This window comes from Myotis myotis, unplaced genomic scaffold (genome assembly GCF_014108235.1).
Source record: "Myotis myotis isolate mMyoMyo1 unplaced genomic scaffold, mMyoMyo1.p scaffold_m19_p_15, whole genome shotgun sequence".
In the NCBI taxonomy this organism is placed as follows: domain Eukaryota; kingdom Metazoa; phylum Chordata; class Mammalia; order Chiroptera; family Vespertilionidae; genus Myotis; species Myotis myotis.
The window spans coordinates 40,101,020-40,128,840 of record NW_023416319.1 but is presented as its reverse complement, the minus strand read 5'-3'; the positions used below and the strand labels follow the sequence as shown (position 1 = coordinate 40,128,840).

General features: G+C 43.2%; 1 protein-coding gene and 1 pseudogene across 1 annotated transcript; one reads left to right on the top strand and one right to left on the bottom strand.

Moving 5' to 3' along the window:
- Positions 1-2: 2 nt before the first annotated feature.
- Positions 3-12,365, bottom strand: SRGN (serglycin). The gene is made up of 3 exons (XM_036336933.1): positions 12,210-12,365; positions 3,767-3,914; positions 3-931 (listed from the first exon to the last, which is right to left on the bottom strand). Exons 1-3 carry the CDS (start codon positions 12,283-12,285, stop codon positions 688-690), a joined length of 468 nt encoding a protein of 155 aa, XP_036192826.1. The 5' UTR covers positions 12,286-12,365; the 3' UTR covers positions 3-687.
- Positions 1,659-2,055, top strand: LOC118670086 (annotated as a pseudogene).
- Positions 12,366-27,821: the final 15,456 nt, after the last annotated feature.

Genomic DNA, 27,821 nt, shown 5'->3' with positions numbered 1-27,821 from the left:
AATCCTTTGATTATACTTCTGCTTTAATAGAACAACATTTGAAAATACACAGGTATCCAGGAAAAAAGGTAAAGCAGTATGAGGTATGGAGAACACAACTGTGCTTTACTTTGGGTCTTAAGTTTGTAATTGAAATAGCAATCATATGTCTAAACACACCATGTCCAGTAGCTCTGCAGACACATCCAATGGTAATACTAGAGCTGCACACTTTACACTAAAACATGTCAAATGCCCACTCTATAATTCACTGTGTTTCATCTGTTTGGTGTTGGTTTGTTTGTTTTTCCACTTAAAAAAAGGGTATATAATTCACAATCAAAGTCAGGTTTCTGAAGACTTAGGTATGAAATATCGCCTGTCAATTTGCTTCTCAAATTCATTTTAAAAAAGAAAAACAGTATAATTTATTCTGTAAAGCAATTTTATAGACATGGGGAATCTAGTTAATTCATAGCAATATTGATTGAATATGATATAAAGAAAGTGCAAATATTTTCTAGGACAATAGTAATAGGTAAAGGAGTATTTAATAATTCATGAGAAAAAAGTTGATAAAACTTAAACTTCTTTTTCAGATGTTTTAACATTTCTATAAAACTTTTTGTCCCAAAATTAATCATTTAACTGTGATACAGAAAATATTCTGAATGCATTGGCAGGTATCAAGGTGGAAAACCCTCTCTTCTATATAATAAAATTCTCTTCTGGTCCATCTTGACCCAAGTCCTGGTCATCTGTGGGCACAGGCTTAAAGTTGTAATAAAAAGCATCATTTGTATCCACAAATGATGGTTGGTATTCACTCTCCGTTCCAGTGAGGAAGCCATCTCCAGAGCCACTTCCAGATCCTGAGCCGGAGCCAAAGCCTGATCCAGAATAGTCCTCAGAAAGAGGGAAGACATCATTCAAGTTCTGGAATCGCATCATTCTGAAGTAAGACAGAAAAATGAAAAAAACACAGTAAAGTTGGAGACATAAGGAAGATAATTGTAATACATTTTTAAGGTAAGAAAATAAATGTAGCCACCCAGTTAATTAGTTAATCAAATTAAAAGTTAAAATTTCCCATATTCAATGCTTTAAGACAAAAAGTAAGTCAGACCTTTTCACATGTTTGCCTACACTTGTTTTATGTAACTCATTGCACTTATCTATTCCACATCTATCCATTGCAAACTCATATAAACAATGCTGATTTTCTTATTACTAGCATAAGAATCCTATACTTGAGATAGGCTTAAGGGATCATTTATTAAAAATAAAAAGACCCTTTTACCCATTTTCTCCCACTAAAAAAGGGATAGACAAGACAGCCTAGATAGATGACATTCTTCCCTAATTTAAAATTTCTACAAAACTTCTAATAATTCACAGTGCTTTGACAAAACCCACTCGTAAGAGTGAGAAGGAGAGTTACTGGCTGTGGGGAGGGAAAATCATTGAGATCTGAGGAGAGAAGAAATGGTGTAAAGTAAGTGTTTTTGAAGAACTTGAGTTATTCCTCTAATATTTTAGATTTAAATAAATCGCTATTGAAACCTAAGACCTAAAATAATGGAGGATGCTGTAATATCAGTTCAAGGTTAGTGCCGTGGACTTAAAGCAAAAGCATAAGGGCTCTTTCCTCCATCTTCCTGTAACGCCTCACGGGGTGCATGACTGTCCTGGCTGATGCTCCCAAGAGTATCAACAATGCTGAAGAGAGGCAACACCCAGGTTATTGTTAGGCCATGCTCCAAAGTCACCATCTGGTTTCCAACTGTGATAATGAAGGATGGTTACACTGGGGAACTGGACATTATTGATGACCACAGAGCTGGGAAAATTGTTGTGAACCTCACAGGCAGGTTGAACAAGTGTGGAGTAATCAGCCCCAGATTTGATGTGCAGCTCAAAGGTCTGGAAAACTGGCAGAACAACCTACTTCTGTGCCGTCACTTTGGTTTCATTGCACTGACAACCTCAGCAGGCATCATGGGCCATGAAGGAGCAAGACAAAATCTCACAGGAGGGGAAATCCTGGGATTCTTTTTCTAGACATGTATTACATATCTATATAATAAAAGCCTAAGAGACTATTACGGCAGAATGATCAGAACAACCAGTTGCTATGATGCGCATTGACTATGAGGAGGCGGATGCTCAACACAGGAGCTGCCCCCTGGTGGTCAGTGCACTCCCACAGGGGGAGCACCGCTCAGCCAAAAGCCGGGTTCACGGCTGGAGAGCACAGCGGCAGTGGCAGGAGCCTCTCCAGCCTCTGCGGCAGCACTAAGGAGCAGTGAGCTGAGTGGTAAGGAGCAGTGAGCAGGCAGGCATTTAGGAGCAAGGGGTCCCAGACTGCCAGAGGGATGTCTGACTGCTGGCTTAGGCCCGATCCCCCTGGGATGGGCCAGCAGATGGACATCTCCTGAGGGGTCCCAGACTGCAAGAGGATGCAGGCCAGGCTGAGGGACCACCCCCTCGTGCACAAATTTTGTGCACTGGGCCTCTAGTGTAAATAAAAGGCCTCGAGGGACAAAAACACACAAGTCAAAGCACAGGACAGGACTGCAGAGGGTGACGATGATGTCATCTCCTACACAGTGAAGACAGTGATGAAGAGGGTCTCCAGGATCCCCCAAGTCATGATGGACTTAGCTGGTTTGGGCACGATGATTTACCTGGCTTTGAGGAGAGTGATTTTCTAGGTGTAGCTCTGAGGACTAAAACTGTTATGAAAATCCTTTAATAACTCATTTTTGCTGTATGTTATATAACTTTGATATTCAATGAAATAACGGATTCTAGTGCAATTCAATTTTTTGTTACTTATTAGTTCCTGTTGAATCTTTTTTGCAAGTTTAAAGCAGGTTTTACTTGATCAAGAAGAGGTTTGGTTTTCTTTTATATTATTGAGTTGCGAGAGAGAGACATTGATTTGTTGTTCTACTTATTTATGCATTTATTGGTTGTTTCTTATATGTGCCCTGACCAGGGATCAAACCCACAACCTTGGCATTCTGGGACGACATTCTAACCAACTGAGCTAGCCAGACAAGGCCGTGGTTTTCTTTTGTAAGTCATGTCTTTTTATTCTTCCTTTCCTGACTTCTTGCTAAAAATCACCATCTAATTCCAGAACATTTTTTTGAACCCTCAAGAATCCTATACCTATTAGCCACTCTCTATTCCTCCCTTCCCTCCAGCCCCTGGCAACCACTAATCTATTTTCTGCCTCTATGTATTTATTCTTGGCATTTCCTATAAATAGAGTCATATAATATGTGGCTTTTTGTGTCTCGTTTCTGTCACTTTGCATAATGTTTTCAGGATTCATCCATGATGTAGCCTGTGTCAGTACTTCATCCCTTCTTATGATTAAATTATATTACACTTTAGGGATATATCATTTTGTTTAAACTATGAGGTTGATGGACTTTTATTAGATTTTAGTATCTATTGTGCTCTATTTACATAAATAAAATAATGTTCAATCATTTTCAAAACTTGTTGGTGAAAAATATTCTCACCAATTATTTTCACAAAATTTTTACTCAATTTTTGTCTCTGCCAAAATAAAAAGACTTTGCAAAAGAATAAGTGAACCATGTATTCTTGCACATCTCATCCACCAGTGAATACATTTTACCATGTACTGTGCAGTGAACACCAAACCCCCAAAGCAAGAGCCTGAAGAAAAACACTCTAGACGACCCTCCCACCTCCATGCCAAGATCTCAAGAGAGACTGGTGAAAGGAAAAGTAGAGCAAGACCACTTACAAAAAAGGGTCAGTCCTTGGCGGGAGGATTCTGTTGGATTCGCCTGGAAGTAGGTCGAACAGTGGTCCCTTTTCATCAATGCAGTTTGCAGAGGTACTGTCGGGATTACAGCGGACCCTCTGGTACCTGGCTCTCCGCACAGGTAAACCTGCCCAAACAAGCAACCCACGTGGTTAATAAGTACCTCGTACACAGCTTCTAATCTATTCTCTGTCACTAAGAAATTAAATAGATTCTAAATCTGGTAGCAGGTAAAGTGTGGACAGATTTTATGACCATAAATGTGACAGGAGCACACACTGGGTACCAGCCGTTTACATGTGTACCGTTTGTCCTTCTCACAACTCCCTTACAAAGTAGCCAGAGTTGAAGGTTAAAATAGGACTTGGTGACCAGCTGCGTGGAGTGAAGTCGGAGCTCTGCTGCTGATGGGCTGTGAAACCTTCTCTTCCCTCAGCCCTCACTGCAAAACAAAGATCTTAACAGTGTCTCTTTTTCATAAGCTGGTCACAAAAATTAGATGCATGTAAATGCATGTAAAGACCTTAACATAGGGCCGGGCACACAGTAAACACCTGATAATATTAACTAGCATTATGTTTGTTCTACTCTCTTCATTTTACACAAAGGAAAACTGAGGCCATACAGGAGCTGCCCGGCTCTTCTTATAGAGATGAGTCCAATCATGTTCACAAAGGTTGGGAATATATTGCATGTACCAGACATATTACAGAGTCCTATTTCTTTAGGGCCATCGAGCGCCCTTAGGAATGCAAGCAGTTAAAAACGTGGCCTCTTTTTTTGTCCTTCGACCTAGTCAGAGATTTCAAAACAACAAGGCTCCTCCTCACAGAGGGACAGGCGGGCTGGACTATCCTAGTCTGTCATAGCTTCCTTTGAGTTTAATTTCTACGAAAATGTTATGAGATTATACAGGAGATCTCTAATTAATTCATGAAATAAAGTCTTCATTCCTCCATTTAGCAAGGATGGAAGCCCAGTGGTGAGAAATACTTGACCCTTCAAAAGGTTCATCTCCTCCCCACCCCATTCACATGAGTGCAACTAGTAATCACCTAGCAAGACGGGGCATGCCTAAAATTCTTTTTTTTTTTTTTTAAATTATAGTTGACATATGCAATTCTTGAAAAGCAGGAAAGGTGGTTTTAGAGCCCAGCACATTGTTGTCCTGTACAGATCATAACAATAACTACTAAAAAAATATATAGTGCTATGGACAATCGCTGCAGCATTTTTTGCAATAGCAAAAGATGGGATGCCCTGACCAGTGTAGCTCAGTTGCTGGGGTGTCATCCTGTGCACTGAAAGGTTGCTGGTTCAATTCCCGGTCAGGACACATGCCCAAGGTGTGGGCTCAGTACCCAGGGTGGGGTGTGCAGGAGGCAGCCGATCAATGATTGTCTCTCATCATTGATGTTTCTATCTCTCTCTCTCTCTCTCTCTCCCTCTGCCTACCTCTCTGAAATCAATTTTTTTTTTAAAAAAAATGTAGCAAACAAAAGAAAGGGAAATTACTGCTAATCTCATTACCCAACTCCCCAGAGATGGTGGATTTTGGAGTTCTGCTTTTCTTCCTCCTGGGTACCTGTGTTTCTAGGAGCATAAGCTCAAATAAGTTGTGTCCCATTCTCTTCTGACAGCAACTATCAGAGGTTGGAAAGTGGAGCCTCTTCTGAGGTCAAGTTCCCCTTACATCTCGATGGGATGTCCAAGAACTTTGTTCTTAAAAGACCGCAGAACCACTGAACGCTTTCGAAACATCCTCTTCACCATTATGGCCCCTGTTCTCATGACTACTATCTCTATCCTCAACTTTTTTCTAGCTAGTTTTTCTGAATCATTTTATAAATACAACACTGCCAAGTTATTATATCATTAAGATATACATGACACATACTTATATGTATCTATAGGGAAATAGGGGAATAGGTAAAATACAAAAGATACATGAAACTGTCCACCTTAGTATTATTCAAAATAGGAAAATATAATCAAAACAATAGAAAATGCTCAAATAAATTATTTGGCATTCATATGAAAGAATGTGAACCAAATGGTAAAAAAGTAGTTAGTTAGGGAAAAGACTATGTAACATCATAGGAAAACCTCTCTTTTAAAATGAGTGAAAAAAACAGAATGCCACTGTGATGCATAATAGTTGTTTATATACATAAGGGTTAAGGAAACCATAGAAACAGATATGGGGGAGATGGGAGAAAATACACAAAAATAGCTAGTAGTAGACTCTGGTGATTTTTTCCCTCATTTAATGTTCTAAATTGCGGTAATAAACCATATTTCTTTAAAATTATAAACAAAAGAAAGACTTTAATGTAGAAATAACCTAAATATTCTCTTTTCTTTTTTCCTTTCTTTCCCTTCCTTCCTCCCTTCCTTCTGAACTGCTAGTCTATCACAATCTTTCCCATGGTTCCTCAGTACAATGTCTGGTCTGGGACAGCTAATCATTTAAAATGGGTTGGAGAGATGAAGGGGACATATGTAATACTTTCAACAATACAGATTTTTAAATAAATAAATAAATAAATAAATAAATAAGGGTTAGCTCTGTCACTGCCTGGAGGCTGGGGGTCAGGTGGCAAGATGGCATCACAATGTCCGCCCCTTACCAGCTGTGTGACCTTGACCTACTTAACCTCCGTACGCCTCAATTGCCTCATGCACAAAATGGGGGAAAGTAGTAAATCTAATAATGAGATATAAATATTAAGTGTTTAGGATAGCACATGGTCCGAGCTCTTTAAGTGCTAGTTTCTCTGTTTAGGAGAACAACAAAGACTGAGTTCTGATAGAGAATAGCTTGTAGGGAGACCAGAATTTAAATTACTGTTCTATCGTTTAATGCCTCTCTGATTCTCAATTTCTCATCTTTCAAGTGTGAATAGTGTCCCAAAGAGTTCCTGTTTAAGTAAGGTAAATGTACGTTCAATATCTACCACAAGCCTTTGCATATGGTAGGTAGTTAATACATTTTATTTTTATTTTATTTATTTATTTTTTTATTGCTTAAAGTATTACAAAGAGTATTACATATGTCTCCTTTTTTCCCCCGCCCTTGACAGTCCCCTGGCCTCCCCTCCCCCGTAGTTAATACATTTTAGCTCTTTCTTTCTCCTCTGGTTCTTTCCTAAAGCAGCCTAAGTTTGGAATCTAATTATGTACTACTCAGAAGTCTTAAGCTTGCGGTGGGATAAAAATTTAAAAAATTAAAAATCAACATCTTCTCCAGCAGAGGGTGCTGTCTTCACACCCTATGTTGTCAGACCAGTGATTTTTCAAACACTGCAGCAGCAGGCACACTGGTGTGCAGCAAGATTTTTTTTTTTAACCTTTACTTTACTTTACTTTATTATTGATTTGAGAGAGAAAGAAAGAGAGGAAGAGAGAGAGAGGCAGAGAGAGAGAAACATTGATCTGTTCTTCTACTCATTCATGCATTCACTGGTTATCTCCTGCATGTGTCCCTACTTGGGGATCAAACCTGAAACCTTGATGAATCTTTGGTGCATCTGGTCGATGCTCCAACCAACAGAGCTACCCGGCCAGGGCCAAGAATTTTTTAAACATGCAATTCCTGACTGTTTAGTCAGGGACACTGACCTCTGTTCCCCTTAGATGGTCATATTTTGAAACAACAACAGCCAACACAACAATAGCTGTCCAGTGTGAATGAATTAAAATTACACCCATTTTTGGTCAGATTAGCAAAAAATAGAATATATGTTTTTTGTGTGCCACAGAATTTCAGTGATTAGTTTTGTATGCCAAGAGATGAAAAAGGTTGAAATCGCTGGCCTAAACAAACACTGTGCAATAGTAACAGAAGACAAAACCACCTATGGAATTTTCAATGTTATAGCAGCCATATTTTACTTATTTATTTTTTAATCCTCACCCAAGGATACCTCCTCTATTGACTTTTAGAGAGAGAGTGGGAGGAAGGGCGGAAGAGAGAGAGAGAGAGAGAGAGAGAGAGAGAGAGAGAGACCTCTACGTGAGAGAGACACCTTGATTGGTTGCCTCCTGAATGTGCCCCGACCTGGGGATGGATGAACCTGCAACCGAGGTGCAGCAGCCATATTTTAAAGAGTAAAAAGAAATAAGTGAAATTCATTTAAATACATTTTATTTAAGCCAACATATTCAAATATTATTACTTAACGTAATATAAAAGTTACTGATTTTTTTTATACTAAGACTTCAAATCTGGTGTGTATTTTGCACTGAAAGCAGGTCTCAATTTGGACTCGCCACATTAAACACATTTCAAGAAGCACCCCCCCCCCCAAAAAAAAAACACACAACAACAACAACAAAAAAATAAGAAGCCACAAGTGGCTGGTGGTTACCATTTTGGACAGAGCAGGTCTAGGCAGTATCCTCTACATGTGGCTAAAGCATTGAATATCAAGCCAAAGAAATATTTGCATAGGTAGGAAGTTAAACAGAAAAGTTAAACTGACACTTTATGAGGAAGAAGCCAGGTGATTGATGACATCGTTTCACTGGTATAACAAATGCAACTTGGGTAAACTAGTAAAAAAAGAAATCTAAAGTACAAAATTTTCCCCAAAGTTCAGAATCTCAGCTTTTAAAATTTATGAAGGGGGTTTCTTTTGAGGGGGATGACAAGATGTTCTAAAACTGACTATGGTGATGATTGCCTGTATCTGTGAATACACTAAAAACCATGAAACTGTACACTTTAAACAGGTGAATTGTATGTATGTGAACTTGATCTCAATAAATCTGTTTAAAAATTTATAAAGAAATCAAAGGTGGCAGTCACCTTCTCCCCCACTCCAAAGTTGATCTGAGTTGGGACTGGTGTTTTTAAAATAAGGAACGTGATTACAGACCATAGTTCCTTGCATGTCTATTCAAAGGAGTTGGCAGGATGTGAAAATCTGACAGACTCAGCCCCTGATGGTGTAGGAGTATCTTGACTCTCTCTTGCTTGAGAGAAATATTTTATGATTACCATATTTAAAAAAAAAAAGGAATGTAATACCTTAATCAATAAAGAAATTTAAAAAAATAATAAAAAATAAATAAAATAAAATAAATGAGAATTATATGATGTAATAGATGTTTTAATACTACAATAGCAAATATCTATAATATATAAATGTAGCAAATCAACATGTATACCTTACATTTACACAATGTTCTGTGTCAAATTGTATTTCAATTAAAAATAAAATAAAAACAAAAAAAATAATAAAAGGTAAAAAAAAATAAAATAAAAGGAAGTATGCTCTTGTACTGAAAGATTATCTTCCTAAAAGGCCCCACTTACTGGATCTGCTGGTTGATTTCGTCATAGATTCCAGGGAGAAGAATGATTTTTCTTTAGAATCCCTTTCCTTCACTGCCCACCACTTCCTTTCTTCTCTCTCTCTCTCTCTCTCTCTCTCTCTCTCTCTCTCTCTCTCTCTCCTTCTCTCTCTCTCTCCTGCTTTACCAAAAATACTTTCGATAAATAAACATTACCAGAGCAAATAGCTTACTGCAGTAACCTCGGTCCTTTTATACTGTAGTACCAATTTCCCCCCAACATCATCACAATTTACTAATTTCCTCTTCTTAATGGGGACTTGCTGCAGCAGGTGTGTTAGAAAAACTTAAGCAGAAACTGACACGGGAGGAAGGAGAAAAGACCGTTTGATTCACGGTTTGGCAGCACTCACACAGACCTCACTATCTAAGTTGAAGTTGCTTCCTACTGGCCCGCCAACTGTACAATATGGAGAGGAGACTCCACCCTTGAATGGTTTGACAAGCTATAAAAGTATCAAGTTTACTTTCAATTTCTCCCTCTCTGTCCCTCGACTCAGCGGTGAACTTTAAAGCAAGGGCTATAGTCCAAGCAAGGTTTTTTGTTTAAAATAAATAAATCTCTAATACACCAAGAAGATAGCCAAGGTGCAGTAGAAAGTTAGCTGACCTTAAAATCAGAGGAGCAGTTCTGCTATTAATTAGTTGTAAGGGGCCTGGAGCCAGTTTTCTCCTCTTTAGCTTGGTGTTAGTTCCTCCTCACAGGGACTGTGATGGTCATTTCCCAGAGAATGGAGGGGAAAACCCATTACAAGCAAACAGCAGCACACATGAGTGGAATCAGTGTCTTTACCGTGATCTAGGAGACAGTGTGGCATAGATACATGGTCTGGCTCTGACCCCTTTGGCCATACCTGCTCATGGATTTTCCAGGTTCTCTCTATATGGGCATCTTTGAAGAAGAGAGGCAACAAGGGAGCTTAGATTCACAGGCCTCATCAATAACCCCCTGGAAGCTCGACAATTAAAATACATTGCCAAGCTTCCATTGCTTTGACTCTGTAGACAGTTGTACACCATGTCTTTACTTGGGTTTGACTCATAGTAACTGAAATGGGCTGAATTGTGTCTCTCCCCCACAATTCATCTGTTGAAGTCCTAACTCCCAGGACCTCGGAATGGGACTGGCTTTGGAGATAAGGCCTTAACAGGAGGTAAAGAAAAATGAGGTCATTTGGATGATCCCTAATCCAATATGGCTGGTGTCCTAAAAAGAAGAGGCGACTGGGACACAGACATATACAAAGGACCATAGAAAGGTACAGAGAGAAGACAGCCAGCCAGCAGCCCGGGAGAGAGGCTTCAGAATGAAGTCAACCCTGCCGGCACCTTGATCTTGGACTTCCGGCCTCCAGGGCCGTGGGGAACTAAATTTCTGTTGCTTAAACCGCCGTCTGTGGTGCTTTGTTATGGCCGCCCTCGCACGGGAATAAGATGTTTCGAAAATGTTCAGTGAGAACAAATCAAAGGGCCAGTTAATTTGATCGGTTCAGTCAAACCAATGGGTTACGTGGGGAAAGGACGCTACCGAGCCCTGTCCGGCATCACGTGGATCACTCCCCGTGTCGCCGTGGGTGGGCGTCTATTTCTGTTCTTATTCAGAATTGAGCACAAACCCTTCATTCCAACTTCTCCCTTGGAAACACCCTAGTTTTTCAATTCATTCATTGTCTCCCTTTTTGGTTTCTTTTCCAGCAAAGAGCTAAGCCTACCAGGTGATGACATAAATGCTAGCACTTTACCCAATCTCATAATGGTTTCTTTCTTTCTTCACTTCTTTTTGATGAATACCTACTACATGGAACATTTCTGTTTTAATTCTAGTTTACCTGGTGAACCTTGGTGGGGAACATGCCATTTCTGGGAAATTTTGAAGATGTAAAGACATCTCTAGCTCTGGCCAGGGAAGACCCAGCACACTGATCACTGTGCAACAAACATGGACCTTTCTGCTCTGGATCTTGCGAGAACACGTGGAATTATTCAGCGAGCTAAAGATATTCCCTGAAAGACCCAAGTCAAAGCCTGTTCCCTACAACTAACAATGTTTAACACTTTAAAAAAAAAATCAATAGATCAGGGAAAGCTTCAGCAACATTGCTTGCTGTTTGTTCTCCATAATTGCATCACAAGAAAAATGATCTTATAAATTTCCAATACATAATAAATGTATCTGAGATCAGCGATACGACTTCCTTTCCATCAGAAGTAAAAACAAGATGCAAAGAAGCAAACCTGGGACATGTGTGTCACCATGACTCAATATTTCCTTTACAGTTTAGGGGAACTTAATGTTTTTCTACTATAAATTCTACCATGACCTCTGCCTTATTTAGACAGGATCCCTTATTTACCAAAGGAGCAGCTATTGTATATTTCTTACAAACATTTTTGTTTTCTTAGTGATTCAAGGTTTTACCTCAATTCAGTCTTACTAAACAACCATAAATGACAGAGAAACCTAACAGGAAATTTTCAGATGTAATGTTTCTCTGACCAGCAGCACAAATACTAAAATTCTTTGGTCTCTCTTAAAATCTAAGAGGGTTTTCATGAACTAGGCCTACCCATAATTGAATTTTCACTAAGAACCAACTTTAAAAAGATGAAAAATACATGTGGTCAAATTTACTCTGATTAAAAACTAGCACTTCCCAGCGTTACAATAATTATGACACCACTGGAACCCATTAAAACTTGGGAGAGATGTGGACACGCAGGGGTGGGTAGATAACTCCAAAACACCCAACAGTGCCACCTCCTCCCTGCAACAGGTTGTCATTCCTTTCTGAGCTTTAAAAAATTTATAACCCATACATTTTCATCCAAAAATAAAACGGTGCATTTAATCATTGTAAAGTGTTTACAAGTCTGAGAGTTTAATTTTTCTTGGTACCAAACTTAACCAAACACACACTAAGAAGTTCAGTCACCAAAAATCCTTTTCCTTTGCTTACTTTCCCACAATATAATGCATCCTGTACTTTAAAGTGAACATAATCATTTGTGTGGACCCTGGGGCTTACCCAGAAGATGACAGGAGAACGAGAGTCCTGGGGCTTACCTTGAACTGAAGAGTCCAAAGTCAGGATGAGTGCGAGAGCCAGGACCAGCCGGCTGCATGGGAGAAGCACCTGCATCGTGACCAGCCTTCCAAAGCTCTGCCGCTTGCACGTCAACCCCACCGTTAGGAAATGCAGAAGGCACTCTCTGTCCCTTTTAGAAAGGGTTCTAAAACCTCAGGCCCTGCCCAGAGCTCACGTCATAACTTCCTGAACGAATAGAAAGAGATCCACATCAAAAAACCAGAGAGATTGAAAAAAAAGGCAGCCAAATAACTATTCATACCCATTATGAAACAGCATTTCTCTCCCAGGTCTGGCTTTTCAAAAGCTTTGTTGTTTGCCACTTGCCTGTTAGAACATTTTTTTCCACTAAACCTGTAGAATCAGCATTGAGTAGAGTTTGTTTTTTTCTTTCTTCAAGTAACAATCAGAACACAAAATTGCTAGCATTGAGTCCAGTGCATTGTTGATGAGATAAGAGAGCTAAGTACTGCCTTTTTTTTTTAATCACTGAGCATCTTCCACATAAAATATTCTTAATTTTCTTTTCTTCAGGGGTAGCATAACTCGCTGAGCCCAGCTCAAGAAGAGAAACTTCAAAGCTGAGTTCTCAACTACAAGAAAACGTTGTCAGATTTCAGATAACCGGTTCCTTCTTCTTGGACTCCGTTTCTCCCGTTGGACCACAGACTCTCCCTCTACCTCAAGAACAGCGTATTTTCTGTTATAAAGAACTGGGTGAAACAAAAATGCTTTTGCATTCCTCTGCTCCTTCGCACTGAGTATTTCTTATGCTTGGATGGCATTGACATTTTCATCTTTTCTTCGGGTAATAATTTCCAACTTAAGGTTTGGGTTTGGGCCTTGAGTAAGCTGAAAGTCTGAAACAAGGGGAGGTTGTCCCTTCTGTGGGCTCAGTGAGGTCCCCTTACTGGACCTCAGGAAACACACAACCCACTGGTCCTGGAAATGAAGCAACAGCATTTTCCCAGGTTCCAGACTGCGGAGCACCAGGCACAGGCTGGTCACACAATAAACCAGAGCCACCTGCCTTTCCCTTACTTCCGTCCGCGGGTCAGCCACGCTCCCTTTCAACGCGTCTGTCCCTACGGCTCCACTTGCCATTTCATCTTCACTGGGGCCTGGCCTTTGACAGGAGGGAGGGGTTTCCCTTCCCTGGGCCTCGGCTTCCTGCAGATTCCTTTACCATTTCCTGCTAAGGACAGGCCTCAGAATCTAATCGCTGACGGGTGTGTGCAAGTCCACCAGGGCTACAAAGAATGCACATTGTGATCCTCCTCCGAACCCGCTGGAAGGCACTCTTCTGAGTACAGTAACCAGCCCCAAACTCCCAAACCCAGTGAATTCCCCACCACGGACCATTGGTTTCAGCTTGAAATACCAGCCCTCACCTTTGGTCCTTTTTAATCCTACTCCCCAGCTTAAACCCTGGCACCAAAACCATAATCCCTGTCAACAGCTTCAATGAATTCCCTGCCAAATGTCAGAGCTGATGAGAGCCTGTGTTTTAAAATGGCAATGTTGGAGGCTTTTTCCATTTGGGTACTTCTTTTCCTTCTTCTTAGGGTCGTGGCATTTTTCTTTTTTTAATTTGCAGCATTTGCAAGCATTCTTCTACCAGTTCACTGACAATCAACGGTTTCTTTTTCAAATAGCCCTCCTCCAGTTTCATTTCCCTGGTTCTCTTCAAGCTGTGCAGGAGCAGGACAGATGCCTGCAACAGCCAGGAACCTGGGTCGGAGCCTGTCTCCCGCACTGCCCAGATCAGAGATGCTGGGCCACCTACTCTTCACACTCCCAGGGTCCTAGCTCTGATATTGATGTGTGAAACCCATGGGAGGACACCCACGGAAGCTTAGGGCACACACTGTGAGGGTCCCAGTGGCACTGCTGCTCTGGGCTGGGTACCTTCTTCTCACCCAAAGTTTCCTCCATTAGCCAAAGAGGACCCCTAGCTTCCCCTAAACCTCCGCCTCTACAGTATGCATGTTTTCCATAATTTCAAGACAAATTCTATTTCTGACTTAATCCTGCATTTACCAGGCAACCTTAGGTGCACCTACCCGATTTCACACTCCATCGGTTTGCCTATAAAATGGGTATCTTTATGTCTTTACAATACCCTGCACCAGGACACCAATCCGTTCCTTGCATAAGAGAGTAGCTTACCCCCGACTCTCCCCAAGCAATGTAAACATCACTTTTCCATAGCTATTGGCTTCAGGGTGGCCTTTCAAAGAGGAGGACCTGTTTGGAACACTTGAACCTTCCCAGCATCACAACTCAGCAGAACACTTGACAAGATGAGTTGAGGTTGTCAGAATTGAGGTTGTGAGATACTGATGGCCACACAAAATGGCTCTAAGGAACGCCTCGAAGCTCATTTCCTTTTTAAGGCTCCAAGTTAAAGATTCTGCCACTCAGCAGCCTCTGGGAAATGAAGAGTGGGAGGGTCTTGACTGAACTGGGCACTGCACCAAAACAACAAACAGCAAATAGATCCTGTGCCAAATCCATGTCTCCGGAAGAGACCTTAGAAATCGTCTTAATTCAAGCCCAGAAAGGTCTGTGACTTGCTGCTGGTCACATGGCTGGTGAGTGGCAAAACCAGGTCTAGAACTCATTTCCTAATTCAAAGCCCAGTGACACACGAAGACTGATGAGAAAAAAAGACTAAGAGTTATAAATCATCAGAATCCTTCCTTTTAGTCGTTTTACTTTTTAGGGGTACATACCAAAGTATTTCTATTTGAAATGATAAAACAGCTGGGATTTGCTTCTAAATAATTCATTTTGAGGAAGGGGGGATAAGGGAGGTATAAAAGTGGATAGATAATTGCTGAGGCTGAGTGATGGGTAGGTGGAGATTCATGATATTAGTCTCCCTACTTTAATATATGTTTGAGAATTTCCATAGTAAAAATCAACCTTTTAAAAGGGTATCTTTGCCCAGCCGGTGTGGCCCAGTGTTGAACGCTGACCTAGGAACCAAGAGGTCACGGTTTAATTCCCAGTCAGGTCACATGCCCAGTCGATCCCCAGTAGGGGCCATGAAGGAGGCAGCCGGTCAGTGATGTTTCTCTCTCTTGCTCTCTCTCTCTCTAAAATCAATAAAGAAAGAAAGAAAAAAAAGGCTGCCCATATTTACCAATTAAATTACTACACTTTAGTTATTTCTTATTTTTTGTCAAACTCTAGGCTCTTTTTTGGGGGTCTTGGTCACAAACATGAAAATGAACAGAATTGCTTAGTAAAATGCTACTTAGAAGCTTAACCATTCGGTCACAATCATTACATTGAGATAGTAAAAAATTTTCTCATGGGAAATCTTAACTTTTAACCCCACCTCTCAACCCCAAAAGAATGAAAGGAACTGCCCATCCTCCATCTAAAAAGATAGTATCTACTGCTGGTACCAGTCACTCCTCTGATTTAGATAATATGGTCTATATCTGATGACCTTTATTTGATGATATCCCCAAATGGATTAATCTTCTAGATTAGTTTAGCATGTTTCTGTACATTCACCCAAAGCAATGAGTGAATGAATGAATGAATGAATTCTGTATTGAACACTTCTATTTTGTTGCATGTACTAGTCTTATCTTCACACCTAGATTATTCTAGAGGAATAGTTTTGATCAGTATAGAATAAAATGGGCTTAAATAACTGTTGATTACCAAAAAGTTAACAGTGGCTTTTCTAGACCTTAAGTTGACATGTTTCTTTCATCTTTTCCAGACTATGTCAAATGTATAAACAAAAGCATATATATTAGTAATCAAGAAAAGACAACTCAATAAAAATATTGATTGTTGACAAAAATTTAACTTTACAAAACACTATTACTGGAGAGCATTCTTTGGATAACCTCCATTTGGAAATAATGAGACTAAAGGACTTGGGTCAGAGATCAGTGCTTAGGAACTGCCTGGTAAAGCAGTTTTCCTCAAGGGAATGTAGCTGGGAAATAGATTGGGGGGGAAATAGTAGGAAGGAAGACTGAAGGGGAAAAATGTGTGAGTTAAGTAGGTACTCCAGTCTTATACAAATTAAATAAGAAGAGAATTTCTTTTAACATTTTAGAGTATCCACGCAGTACTAATACTACTAGCACATGGGTGTAAAAGTTCTTTCCACTCTTCCCAAGAACTTGGAAATAGGAAAATGAGACCCCTTTCAAACAAACTCATAATAATGAACGGGAGGAAAGGTATGCATGCAAATTCACCCTAAAACAATAGAATGAAAAGAGGAGGAGAGAAAAGTGAGAAACTTTGTCCTCAAAATCAAGCCAGCCTTCTCCAAGATACATCCTACTCTAAAGACCAAATTGAAATCTCCCTGAATAGGATCAAGGGCATTTCCCCAGAAGGAAAGGGGTGGCCTCTCCTTGTTCGAGGCTGCTGGGAACAGATAAGCAGGACAAGCCTGAAAATTCCTACTTTAATGGGCTTCTCATAGCTTTTAGATTCGGATTTATTCATCTGGAAAAATATGAACCCATGGTGCCCAGAATGTTGGTGTCTGCTCTTACCCTCATAGCTGCTGCCTTTAGTTAATGAAGTTCCGATTAAAGCTGTGACTTGTGCTGAAAAGGCTCACGAAAGGCCGGACCCTGTAGTAGCAGCTCTGCAGGGCTTTCCTAGCACTACTGGCCTTTTAAAAAAATTATATTTTAATATATATATATATAAAATATATATATATATATATCTTTTTTATTGAGTTTACAGAGAGGAAGGAAGAGGGATAAAGAATTAGAAACATCATGCCGAAACCGGTTTGGCTCAGTGGATGGAGCGTCGGCCTGCGGACTGAAGGGTCCCAGGTTCGATTCTGGTCAAGGGCGTGTACCTGGGTTGCGGGCGTATCCCCAGTAGGAGATGTGCAGGAGGCAGCTGATCGATGTTTCTCTCTCATAGATGTTTCTGACTCTCTATCTCTCTCCCTTCCTCTCTGTAAAAACTCAATAAAATATATTAAAAAAAAAAAAGAATTAGAAACATCAATGAGAGAGAACATTGATCAGCTGCCTCCTGTACAACCCCTATGGGACTGAGCCCACAACCAAGGTACATGCCCTTGGCCAGAATCCAACCCAGGACCCCTCAGTCAGCAGGTCGATGCTCCACCCACTGAACCAAACTGGTTAGGGCTTTTTTTTTAATCCTCACCCAAGGATATGTTTATTAATTTTTTTTTTTTAGAGAGAGGGAAAGGGAGAAGGATGGAAGGAGGGAAAGAGAGAAGGAGAGAGACATCCTTGTGAGAGAGAAACATCAATCGGTTGCCTCCCATAAGCAGTCTGACTAGGTATCAAACTGGTAACACAAGTATGTGCCTGACTGGGAATCGAACCCACAACCTTTTGGTGTACAGGATGATGCTCTGTCCAGCTGAGCCACACCAGCCAGGGCCCACTACTGGCTCTCAAACACTGTGACTTCAAGAAGATTCCAAATAGAACCCCAAAACGCATTCTGCTTCCCATCCTAATCTCTCTCAACTACATTAGTCACAGTGAGTACTCAACGAAGTTATTACCCAAACATTTGCATCTTAACAGAGGATGATAACCAGTAATAAAATGATTTCAGAATTTGATCCTCAAGATAAGTGGAGATGGAGGATGGGGTTTGTGGGGAGGGAGGAAAAGACCGTTAGGGGCAAGCAAGCATTTACTCAATAGATCTCCGTTCAAAACCACATTCTTGGAGTTGTAGGGCTTGCATCAAGACGCTCCTTGTTCCGTGTGACCAGAAGACCCCCACCCACCTCAGAGGCCTTTCTGGTTGTAATCGTAGTGACTGGGAGAGAGTCAGGGCCCAGCCTGACTCGCTCACCCAGGCTAAGAGCCATCCTCCCGTCATTTATAACTGCACTGTCCACATGTGCCTATTGCACTTGAAATGACATTAGTGTTAATTAAAATGTGCTGCATGTATAATATATATACTGGATTTCAAAGCTGTAGTAAGGGAAAAGGACATAAAATCTCGTTAACAATTTTTATATTATTGAATGTATGTTGAAATGATAATATTTTGGATATATTGGGTCAAAACATTAAAATCCACTTCACCTGTTTCATTTTACTTTTTAAATGTGGCTCCTAGAAAAACTGAAGTCACATATGGCAGTTATCCTTGTGGCTGCATTATGTTCCTATTGGCCAACGCTGGCTTAGAAAACAATGGCTCCTTTATTGAGGAAACCCTTAGGTAGTTAGACAGAAGAGAGATGCACAACTTGAAAGCGTGGACAGTGTGCTTGGACTGAAAACGTCCTCTTCAAAGGCAGCCCTCAATACAAAACATTCAGATGTTGGTTAGGAAAAACCGATGCCAGCAAAGGCGAAAGCAACCCCTCTTGGCTGACTCACTGGGACATAGGTACCATCCTCAGGACGCCCTGTGTATTAATTCACTGCATCATCACACTGCCCTGTGAACTTAACCTATCGCGCAGAGGGGGAAACCGAGGCACAAAGAGGTAGACATGCGAGTGAGATTTGATTTTTGGTACTTTCAACCCTGACCTCTACCAGTTCTGTGACCCCTCACATGAGCTTTCCTTTCTGGATGAACTTCCCTGGGTTTTTAAAATTTTCTTAGTCCCGTTTCCCCAACCAGCCCATCCTATCTCTCTGCTGGCACTAAAAAAACAACCACTTCTGTCTGTAGGGAAAGCCCTTCCCTAGCATCACAGGACCCTAAATCTTGGAGTCTGGGCAAAACCAAGTGACTGACAATATGGTGCTTTCAAATCCCTCCTTTTAGCAACTCAGTGGATTGTGAGAATACAATTTTTCATTTCTGGCCCAAGCAGCCTGAAGGCTAGGAAACTTTGCCAGGTTTTATCTTTTGTTATTTGTCAAAGACCGTTTTTTTCACCTTTTGCATAATACTTCCCAAACGTTCCTGAGCTGACAGTTGGCTGCCTGCGGATGTTCTGAAGCTCCGCTAAGGAAATACTCTCAGGGAGCAGCCGGGGGCCTCGGAGCAGCTCCCCCCAAGGGGAGACGGTTAAGTGCTGGGAGAGGAAGCCTTTGCCTCTCTCACCTAATTTTTTTTTCCTGATCAAAAGATATGCTCTTGCCTTTCTTTTCCTCAGAAACCACAGAAGTGAGGTGGTTTTACTTTTTATTTTTAAGTCTCAATAATAAGAATAAATAAAGCATTCACCCTGGAAAGATGCTGCAATTGCCAGCTTATTTGTAACATTGTTAGCATTACTATTATTGTTATTACTATTACTTCTACTATTATTATTACCAAGTTCTCTCGGGACTGGCAGGCAGGAGTCCAGAGGGTGGCCAGATGTTGGCTTCTTTTACAGACGTGACCACTGAGGCCCAAGGAGTTTGCAGCTTACTCAAGGCCTTATCTTAGTTGTGAAAGAGCCTGGATCAGAGCTGATATCCGTTAGCCCAGAGGTTTGGGCAGAGCCTATCTCGGAGTTGGGTAAATTACGCCACCCAACAGGCAGCCACACAATGCAATTAGCATAGGCATGCAAGCCCCCCCCTCTTCCCTCCCACGGGCCCTTCTCAGGCTCCTTATCTCTGGTGCCCCCTTCCTGATGTTTGTGTTGGATCTGGTTCCTCTGAGGCTTTAGCTATTCTTGCCGCCTGAAACTCACTATTCCCAGGTACTCCATGGCTAACCCCCTCACCTATTTCAAGTCCTGACTCAAATCTGACCTTAAGGAGGCCCTGATCCCCATTTAATACTGCAGTCTATCCCGGCCTACCCGGTACCCCAGCCCCCTTCCTTTTCTTCTCCCTACAGCATTTATCAACTTACTGTCTGCCTCTCCACTAGAATGTAAGCGAGTTAGTTCCCTGATATGCCCCAAGTGCGAAGAAGAATCCCTGGTCACGGTAGATGCTCAGTAAATACTGGTGGAAATGGACATTGTTCATAGCTGTTCTCAGTGCTCACCAGCTCAGACTGTAAGAACCTCAGGGCAAGGATTGTATCCCTGCCGCAGGTTCACGCAGTGCCAGCACACAGGCAGGCCCTCGGGTTCTGTGCCAACTCCAAACTGCATAAAGTGTCCCGGGAACATGTGTTTCTTATTGCTTTCTGTTTGTGTGCTAATTAATCCTCACCCGAGGATATTTTTTTTTATTGATTTTAGAGAGTGTGGAAGGATGGGAGGGAAGGATGGGAGAGAGAGAGAGAGAGAGAGAGAAAGAGAGAGAGAGAGAGAGAGAGAGAGAGAAACATCAATGTGAGAGAGACACATCGATTGGCTACCTCCTACATGCCCTGGACCCGGGGCCAGGGACCCAGGGACAGGCCCTTGACCGGGAATCTGAGACTCTTTGGTGTTTGTCCAACGCTCTAACCACTGGCCAGGGTTTCTATTTCTTTACACTTTTATTTTATTCCTAAATTTTCCAAAATATGAAAATAAATTAAGCTAAAATAAAACTCTGAGGAGCAGAGGACCCCAGTGCGGCTTGCTTTGGACCCTGTGTACACCCGCGGTGTGACATCGTCCGGAGCATAACCAGTACAAGGAGCGAGCCTGGAAAACTCCGAGCCCTTTTCTCAGGGCCGGACAGGAAACCAGCGGTGGAAAGAGGCCAGGCCCCTCTTGCTTCAGAGAAGAACGGGCTCCGAGAGACTTGGAAAATCATAAGACTATTTTCAAGCCTGTGAAGGAATGTGCTGATCGGCAGTGTTCCATCTCTACAGGTGACAGAGCAAGAGAAAATATGCCTGTTTCTGAGAATAACAGAGTTCAGTGAGATTTAGAAAGAATGTCTTCCTTAGAAGGAGATAGAAAACACAGCAGAATACAACCAGGGGAAATTTGAGATGTCTCGCTCTGGAGTAAAATATCTTTTGATTTTTTTTAAAAAAGCAAACAAATAAAGCTCTGAGATGCACAGGACAAAGACGATGCTCCTTTTCCCCATTCGTATGGATCCGTCAGGGTCACACGGCGGTAAGCACGGGGAGTGGCTGGGAGCTGAGGCTTCGGCTGAGGCTGCTCGGTTCAGCCCTGCCACTTCCTAGTTGTGGTATCAGTCAAGTTGTTTAACCAGCGGTGCCTCAGTTTTTCTATCTTTTAAATGGGTGATAACCACACCAACCTCCTAGGAACACTTAGGATCAAACAAGCACATCCGTGTGAAGACCTGGCACGCGGCAATAAAGAACAAAGCCAGGCACCAAGTCAGTTCCCAGTCAGTAAGCGCTCTTACCATCCAGGTGTGGTCAGGTTAGAAGTCCTTAAAGGTATACGTCATTCCCAGAGGTGGAGAGCTGGAATAGGGACCGCAGGATAATCCTAGCTGAGACAGAAGCTACAAGGAGGCACAATAGATCTGGGAACTGGAGGATGGGCAGCTTGGGGGAAAGTGGCTGCAAGGGGGTAGACAATTGGGAAGCGAGGAAGGAAACGAAGCAGGAGCAAAACCTTCCAGAGAAATCTTAAACCCATTTTCTTTGATTTTGAAGGAGGAGGAGCCTGCTATGTGCCAGGCAGGGTATGGATGGGAGAACCGACCTCACACAACTCTGCCAGGTTCGCCTAACCATCCCCAGCCCACAGGCGAGAATGGAGGCTCAAGGCTGTCTGGTCGAGGGGCAGAGGCCAGGACCCATCCAGGCCTCTGTCCATCTCTAGTCACAAGGTCAGGTATCATTACAACAATAATTGCTCACATGTAAAGTACGAGCAGGCAGAGCTCTAAGCGCTTTCCACACATGAACACACGTAACCCTCACAGTCCACTGGGGCTTGTGCTGCGGAGGAAGCTGGGGATAGAGTCGGACCCGCTGAGGCTGAGCTCCAGGGGTCAGAACAAAGGGGAGCTCTCCAGTCCAAGGTGGGCTTCTATCGGGAAAGAGTCCAGACTCAGGCCCCGCTAGTCCTTCACCAGGCAGCTGCCAAAGTCAGCTTGTTACGACACAAACCAGATCACGTCACACCCCCCGCCCCCAGACCCTCCAAAGGCAGAGCCACAACGCCAAGCACGATTTCTCACCAGCAGAAATGTAAGGCCCCTAATCCTGGTCTCAGGAGAGCCCTTCTCTGACTGGATGCATCAGCAGCATCTTCTATCCTGCAGTGTGTATGTGAAGCAGAGACAGGGAAAACCCCATAGTGAGCGTGCAAGGCAGACACCATCATGGGAGCTCCGTGAGGACAGGGACTGGGTCTGGTCCCCAGAGTAGCATTTGTGCCTGGCACACGACAGGCTCTAGTACAGTGGTTCTCAACCTTCCTAAGGCCGCAACCCTTTAAGATAGTTCCTCATGTTGTGGTGACCCCCAACCATAAAATTATTTTTGTTGCTACTTCATAGCTGTGATTTTGCTACTGTTATGAATCTTAATGTAAATATCTGATATGCAGGATGTATTTTCATTGTGACAAATTGAACATAATTAAAGCATAGTGATTAATCACAAAAACAATATGTAATTAAATATGTGTTTTCCGATGGTCTTAGGCGACCCCTGTGAAAGGGTCGTTCGACCTCCAAAGGGGTCACGACCCACAGGTTGAGAACTGCTGCTCTAGTACATTTTTTGTGGACCAGATCCAGCTGGATCCAGCACTTGCCATGAACACAATGGACCCTGGCCATAAAGAGCTTCGTCTGTCCAGGACAAGCAAAGGACCTCGGCCACCCAAGGCCTGGGTATGTCTATCATGGAATCTGCCACAGAGGTTTTTAATCTGATGATGATGATGTAACCGTTAAAATGTAAGAAAACCCTTGAACGGTCACTGCCCATAATCTCACTATCTTTGCCTTTTCTGGTTCCCAAATACAACATAAGCATCATGCTGTCCAGCAGCGGCAATTACAGCATACCTACCAGATAATATTTTCCCACCATTTATCTTTTTATGCATTCCTGCTTAGTCTCCATAATTAGCTTTTGCAAAAGGCTGTCTGCTATTCTACTCTGGCTCCTGTGCCAGTTACAAACGATGGCCCGGTTGTTGGACCTGCACCCTTTTGGGGGGAATTGTGGGAAATAGTTCAGTGTCGTTGACTCTGATGCCTGTGGAGCACCATCGAGGGCCTAGACTAGGAGCACCGGGCGTCCAGCCAACCTCCTGCCTCATTGGCCCTTAAGTCCCAAGGAACACCAGCAAACCATTGCAGTGAAATGAAAGGACACCTTGGAAGACATACAGGTGAATCACACTAAAAAACCCCGGCAAAAGGGCCCAAAAGAATTCTGCATTTTCAAAATGACTGAAGTAAAGTGTTTGAGGAAGTCCCCGCTCCCAAGTTTCAGTCCCCAGCGGAGTTGAAACTACCTCCACACAAAGCTGTCCTTCTAAATGGCAACTCTTCAGATTTCATTGGCGACAGAGGGAAAGCCCCCTTTATGTCATAATGTACATTCTAACCGTACAGACCATCCAGGAAACCCCAGATCCCCCTGCTGCCCACGGGAGAGCGAGGTCGGCCCATGTCAAGCATGGCAGTTACTGGCTCTCTGGCTTGGATTGCCTCGTTAACTAACTTTTCCACTGCTTCCTTAGAAATGAAAGAACTCACATTCATTTAGTCTACACCACCAAGACTGTCTCTACCATAAAACCCATTCTCTCATAAAACCTACCCCAGCTGCCAGAAACTGAGGCAGAAGAAAAACCAAAGGTACACAGCCCAGCTAGAAACCGCCCCCCCCCTCACCCTCCCCACCCCACCGCCAGGCAAGTTGATGAACTTGTGGGTCCTTCCTCTTCCTCTAGACTCTGAGGCCCCACAGGACCAGCTGTGCCCCCCGGGGTGTGGGAGGAGGGATGGTTGCTGGTCAGATGTGCCCTTCTGGAAGCTTCTGCACAGCAGAATTCTGTTTTCCCCTCCAGGGCTGGCTTCCCTTGGGGGACTTGTCAGAGCACTTACCCCATAGGATCACCTACCGTGTGAAGGGCAGTTTACTTGCTCCTACCAAGCCTTGAGCTCTGAGGGCAGGCACAGGCCTCAGTGACAACTTGGCATCAGTGAGCCAGGAACCCTCTCTAGAAGCTTCATCCCTGCCCTGTCTTTATCGGATAGGGATCCAGGACAAGTGACATCGGATCCAGTCAGGTCCTGGTGATGGGATGACAGCAGGACCCTCTCCACCAGTAGAGGGCTACAGATTAAGTACACTGGGCTCTTTGGTCTGAATTTCTCTGACTTTAATAAAACATCTCAGAAAATGAAATCTCCACTAGACACAGCCCAAGGAAGAGGGATTCTCAATGGTAGGTACTCAGTGGGTGCTAAATAAATGCATGTCTTTTTTTTTTCTTGGCAAACCCCAGGGAGTGGGGATAAGGAGCATCTGCAGAGATTCTGAAAACCGTAGTCAGCAACAGCCTATCAGAGGAGAAGCCCAGAAACGCTAGCACCTGGTTCTCAAACTCGGCGAAACATTAAGGAGCTAGAGTTTTATGAAACCCGATGTTGGAGAAATGGGCGACTTAAGCAAAGTCAAGTGGCCATGGCAGAATCTAGGGGATGAGTATTTGGCTTTCACTGTAGAATTATTTGCATTTCGCTATATTTGAACATTTTCAATGTTGGAAAGGAAATCTTGATGCCTGGTCCCACCCCAGAGATGGATTTAATTGGTGCAGCCTGTGTGTAAAAGAGTTGAAAGAGCCCTGGCTGGTTAGAGCATCATCCAGATACACCAAGGTTGCGGGTTTGATCCCCAGTCGGGCACATACGAGAATCAGCCAATGAATGCACAAATAAGTGAAACAGCAAATCGATGTTTTTCTCTCTACCTCTCTCTCTCTAATCAATAAATAAACTTTTTAAAAAATAGTTGAAAGGACTCCAGAGTGGTTTTACTATCCAGGAGACCTGTTCTAATCACCCTGTTCTCTGGGACACTGTGAGCCTTGGCCACCCCACACTCGCTGAGAGGGTCAGCTCCAGATGGAGGAGAGGCTGGGCCCAAACCCTGGTTAACCCCAGAATCACCGGGGAACTAAAAAAAAGAACACAGGGGGATTTTCCTTGCTCTGATATGGGCCAGGGGGGTCCAGATCAGCAAAATCAGCATCACCCAGGAACTCATTAGAAATGTGAATTCTGGGGCCCCAACGCAGATCTATAGAATCAGAAATTCTGATAGTAGATCCAACAATAGGCATTTAACAAACAAACGCCTTGTGGTGTACGCTACCTCAAGTTTAGTCGTCTCCAAACTTGGCGGAGGAATTTTGGGGGAAAAATAAACAAGATTCCAAAACCAGCCTCAGACCTCCTGAATTAGGCCCTAGGAGTCTGTGTTCTTTTTTGTAAGTTCCCCGGTGATTCTGGTGTTAACCAGGGTTTGGGCCCAGCCTCTCCTCCATCTGGAGCTGACCCTCTCAGCGAGTGTGGGGTGGCCAAGGCTCCAGTGTCTCAGAGAACAAGGTGATTAGAACAGGTCTCCTGGCTCCTGGCTCCTGGCTCCTGGCTCCACAACTCTCCACACTCACTGTGTTTCCTCATTTTTTAAAATATATATATATTTTTTATTGATTTCAGAGAGGAAGGGAGGAGAGATAGAAACACCAATGATGAGAGAGAATCTTTGCTCAGTTGCCTCCTGCTCACCCACCACTGGGGATCGAGCCCCGCAACCTAGGCATGTGCCCTGAATGTGAATCAGATCATGACCTCCTGGTTCATAGGTCGATGCTCAACCACCAAGCCATGCCAGCCGGGCTGGTGATTTTTTTTTTTTAATGGACCTTATTGTGTCCCAAACCAAACCATCCCCAGGAGAATCACTAGTCTATGCCGGGAAAAGGCAGGAAAGTTTGGACTTCTGGCAACTCACCTTTCTCTGGCTCCTGTCCCTGACCCCGTAGGAGCTGAACCACCAAGGACTGAAAAGGAGCAGGAGGTTGGGCTTCTTAACACCTGGCAGTCAGGGAAGGCTCAGTCCTTTCCATACAATAGGAGCATCTCCAGGTCAGCTGACAGTCTCCAAAGAGGGCGAGATCGCTTCTCAAGGTCTGACCAACCCTGAAAGCACAGATGTGCAGCCAGCCGGGAGCTCATCCCGGAGGGAAGTCAGGCCATGAGAATCCAAGGTCCTCCAGCCTTGGGCAAGGGTAGCTTCTTACAGTTGCGACTTGGTGAAAAGAGCACTGGAATCAAATGGAGGAGATGGTTTCACCTGTCAATCCACTGGTCTATTTATTCATTCCTTATCCAGGCACTCATTCACTCTTTCAATAGGTCGTTTGGGGGCAGCTGCTTTGAGCCTGGACGGCTGTTTACTAGTAGAACAGCAACATGACACCCCAAGGAATTCAGTTATGATTTTCTCAAAGGCGTTCATGCCCCTCAGAGTGTTCTTAACTCCTAAGGCCATTACAGATACCGTAAGACATTGGTGAACCCTCTTCTCGGAAAAATGTCTGTGGCCATAAAATTATCCTGTAATTTTAGGGGATTTAGGGTTAGAGCTCCCAGTCTTCTACCTAGGACCTCCCACCAATTCTCCTGGACACATTCTTTCCCTACTATAACATGAATTTTCTAGACTCCCTGGACCCGATAGTCCCTGACATACTCTCAAAATCTCAAAGATCAGCCCTAACCGGTTTGGCTCAGTGGCTAGAGCGTCGGCCTGTGGACTCAAGAGTTCCAGGTTCGATTCTGGTCAAGGGTATGTACCTTGGTTGCGGGCACATCCCTGGTGAGGGGTGTGCAGGAGGCAGCTGGTCGGTGTTTCTCTCTCATTGATGTTTCTAACTCTCTATCTCTCTCCTTTCCTCTCTGTGAAAAATCAATAAAATATATTTTTAAAAAATCTCAAAGATCAGTAATTTCAGAAGGTCCACCTTCTCCCCAAACCCTACCCCCAGTTTCCAGAGAACTGGCCAGTTGAAATGAGATTAGGAGGAGAAAAGCAGAGAGGATCTTGAAAGTGTTTGTGGGAAAACAGAAGGTGGAGGGCACAAGGCTTTGTCCTTAGGAGAGAGAGAGGAAAAGAAAGCTGGGTGCCAGTCCGAGGTACGGTCTTCCCCGGGGCAAAGGCTGTCTGGACTGCACAGTGATAAGCCCCTCTGGAAAGCTTAGAGGCTTTAGTAACGCCCAGAAGTCAGCTCATCAATCAGAGGAATTCCCAGGAGGTTGAGGTCATCAAATTCATCTGTGCATTCCACAAAGAAATATTGAGGAAGGCTCCAGGGATACCAGGTAAACAAGCCAGAGGAGGTCCCTGACCTCACGGGCACTCTTTTTAGGGAAGCAGACAGAGCACTCGAACGTAAAATGAGCAAGCGCCTTTTAGGTAGTCATGAGCAAGAAGGAAATAAAACCGCTGAGGGGATCACTAGGGGCCGGGGCTACTTTACAAAGGGTCCATAGCAGAGGCGAAGTTTGAGATTGGGATGTCTAGCCAGGCAGGAGAAGATGGGAGTAGGTCTTTCCAGGCAGAGGGGGCAGCAAGGGAAAAGTCCTGAGGTGGGAAAGGACTTGGCAAGGCAGTGAGGGGGAAAGGGAGGCACTGGTGTCTGAGAGGCAGTGGGATTACCCATGTGGAACCTTGTAGGTGAGAAGAAGCTGGAAGCCACTGGAAGGTTTTTCGGAGAAGAAAGAAAAAAT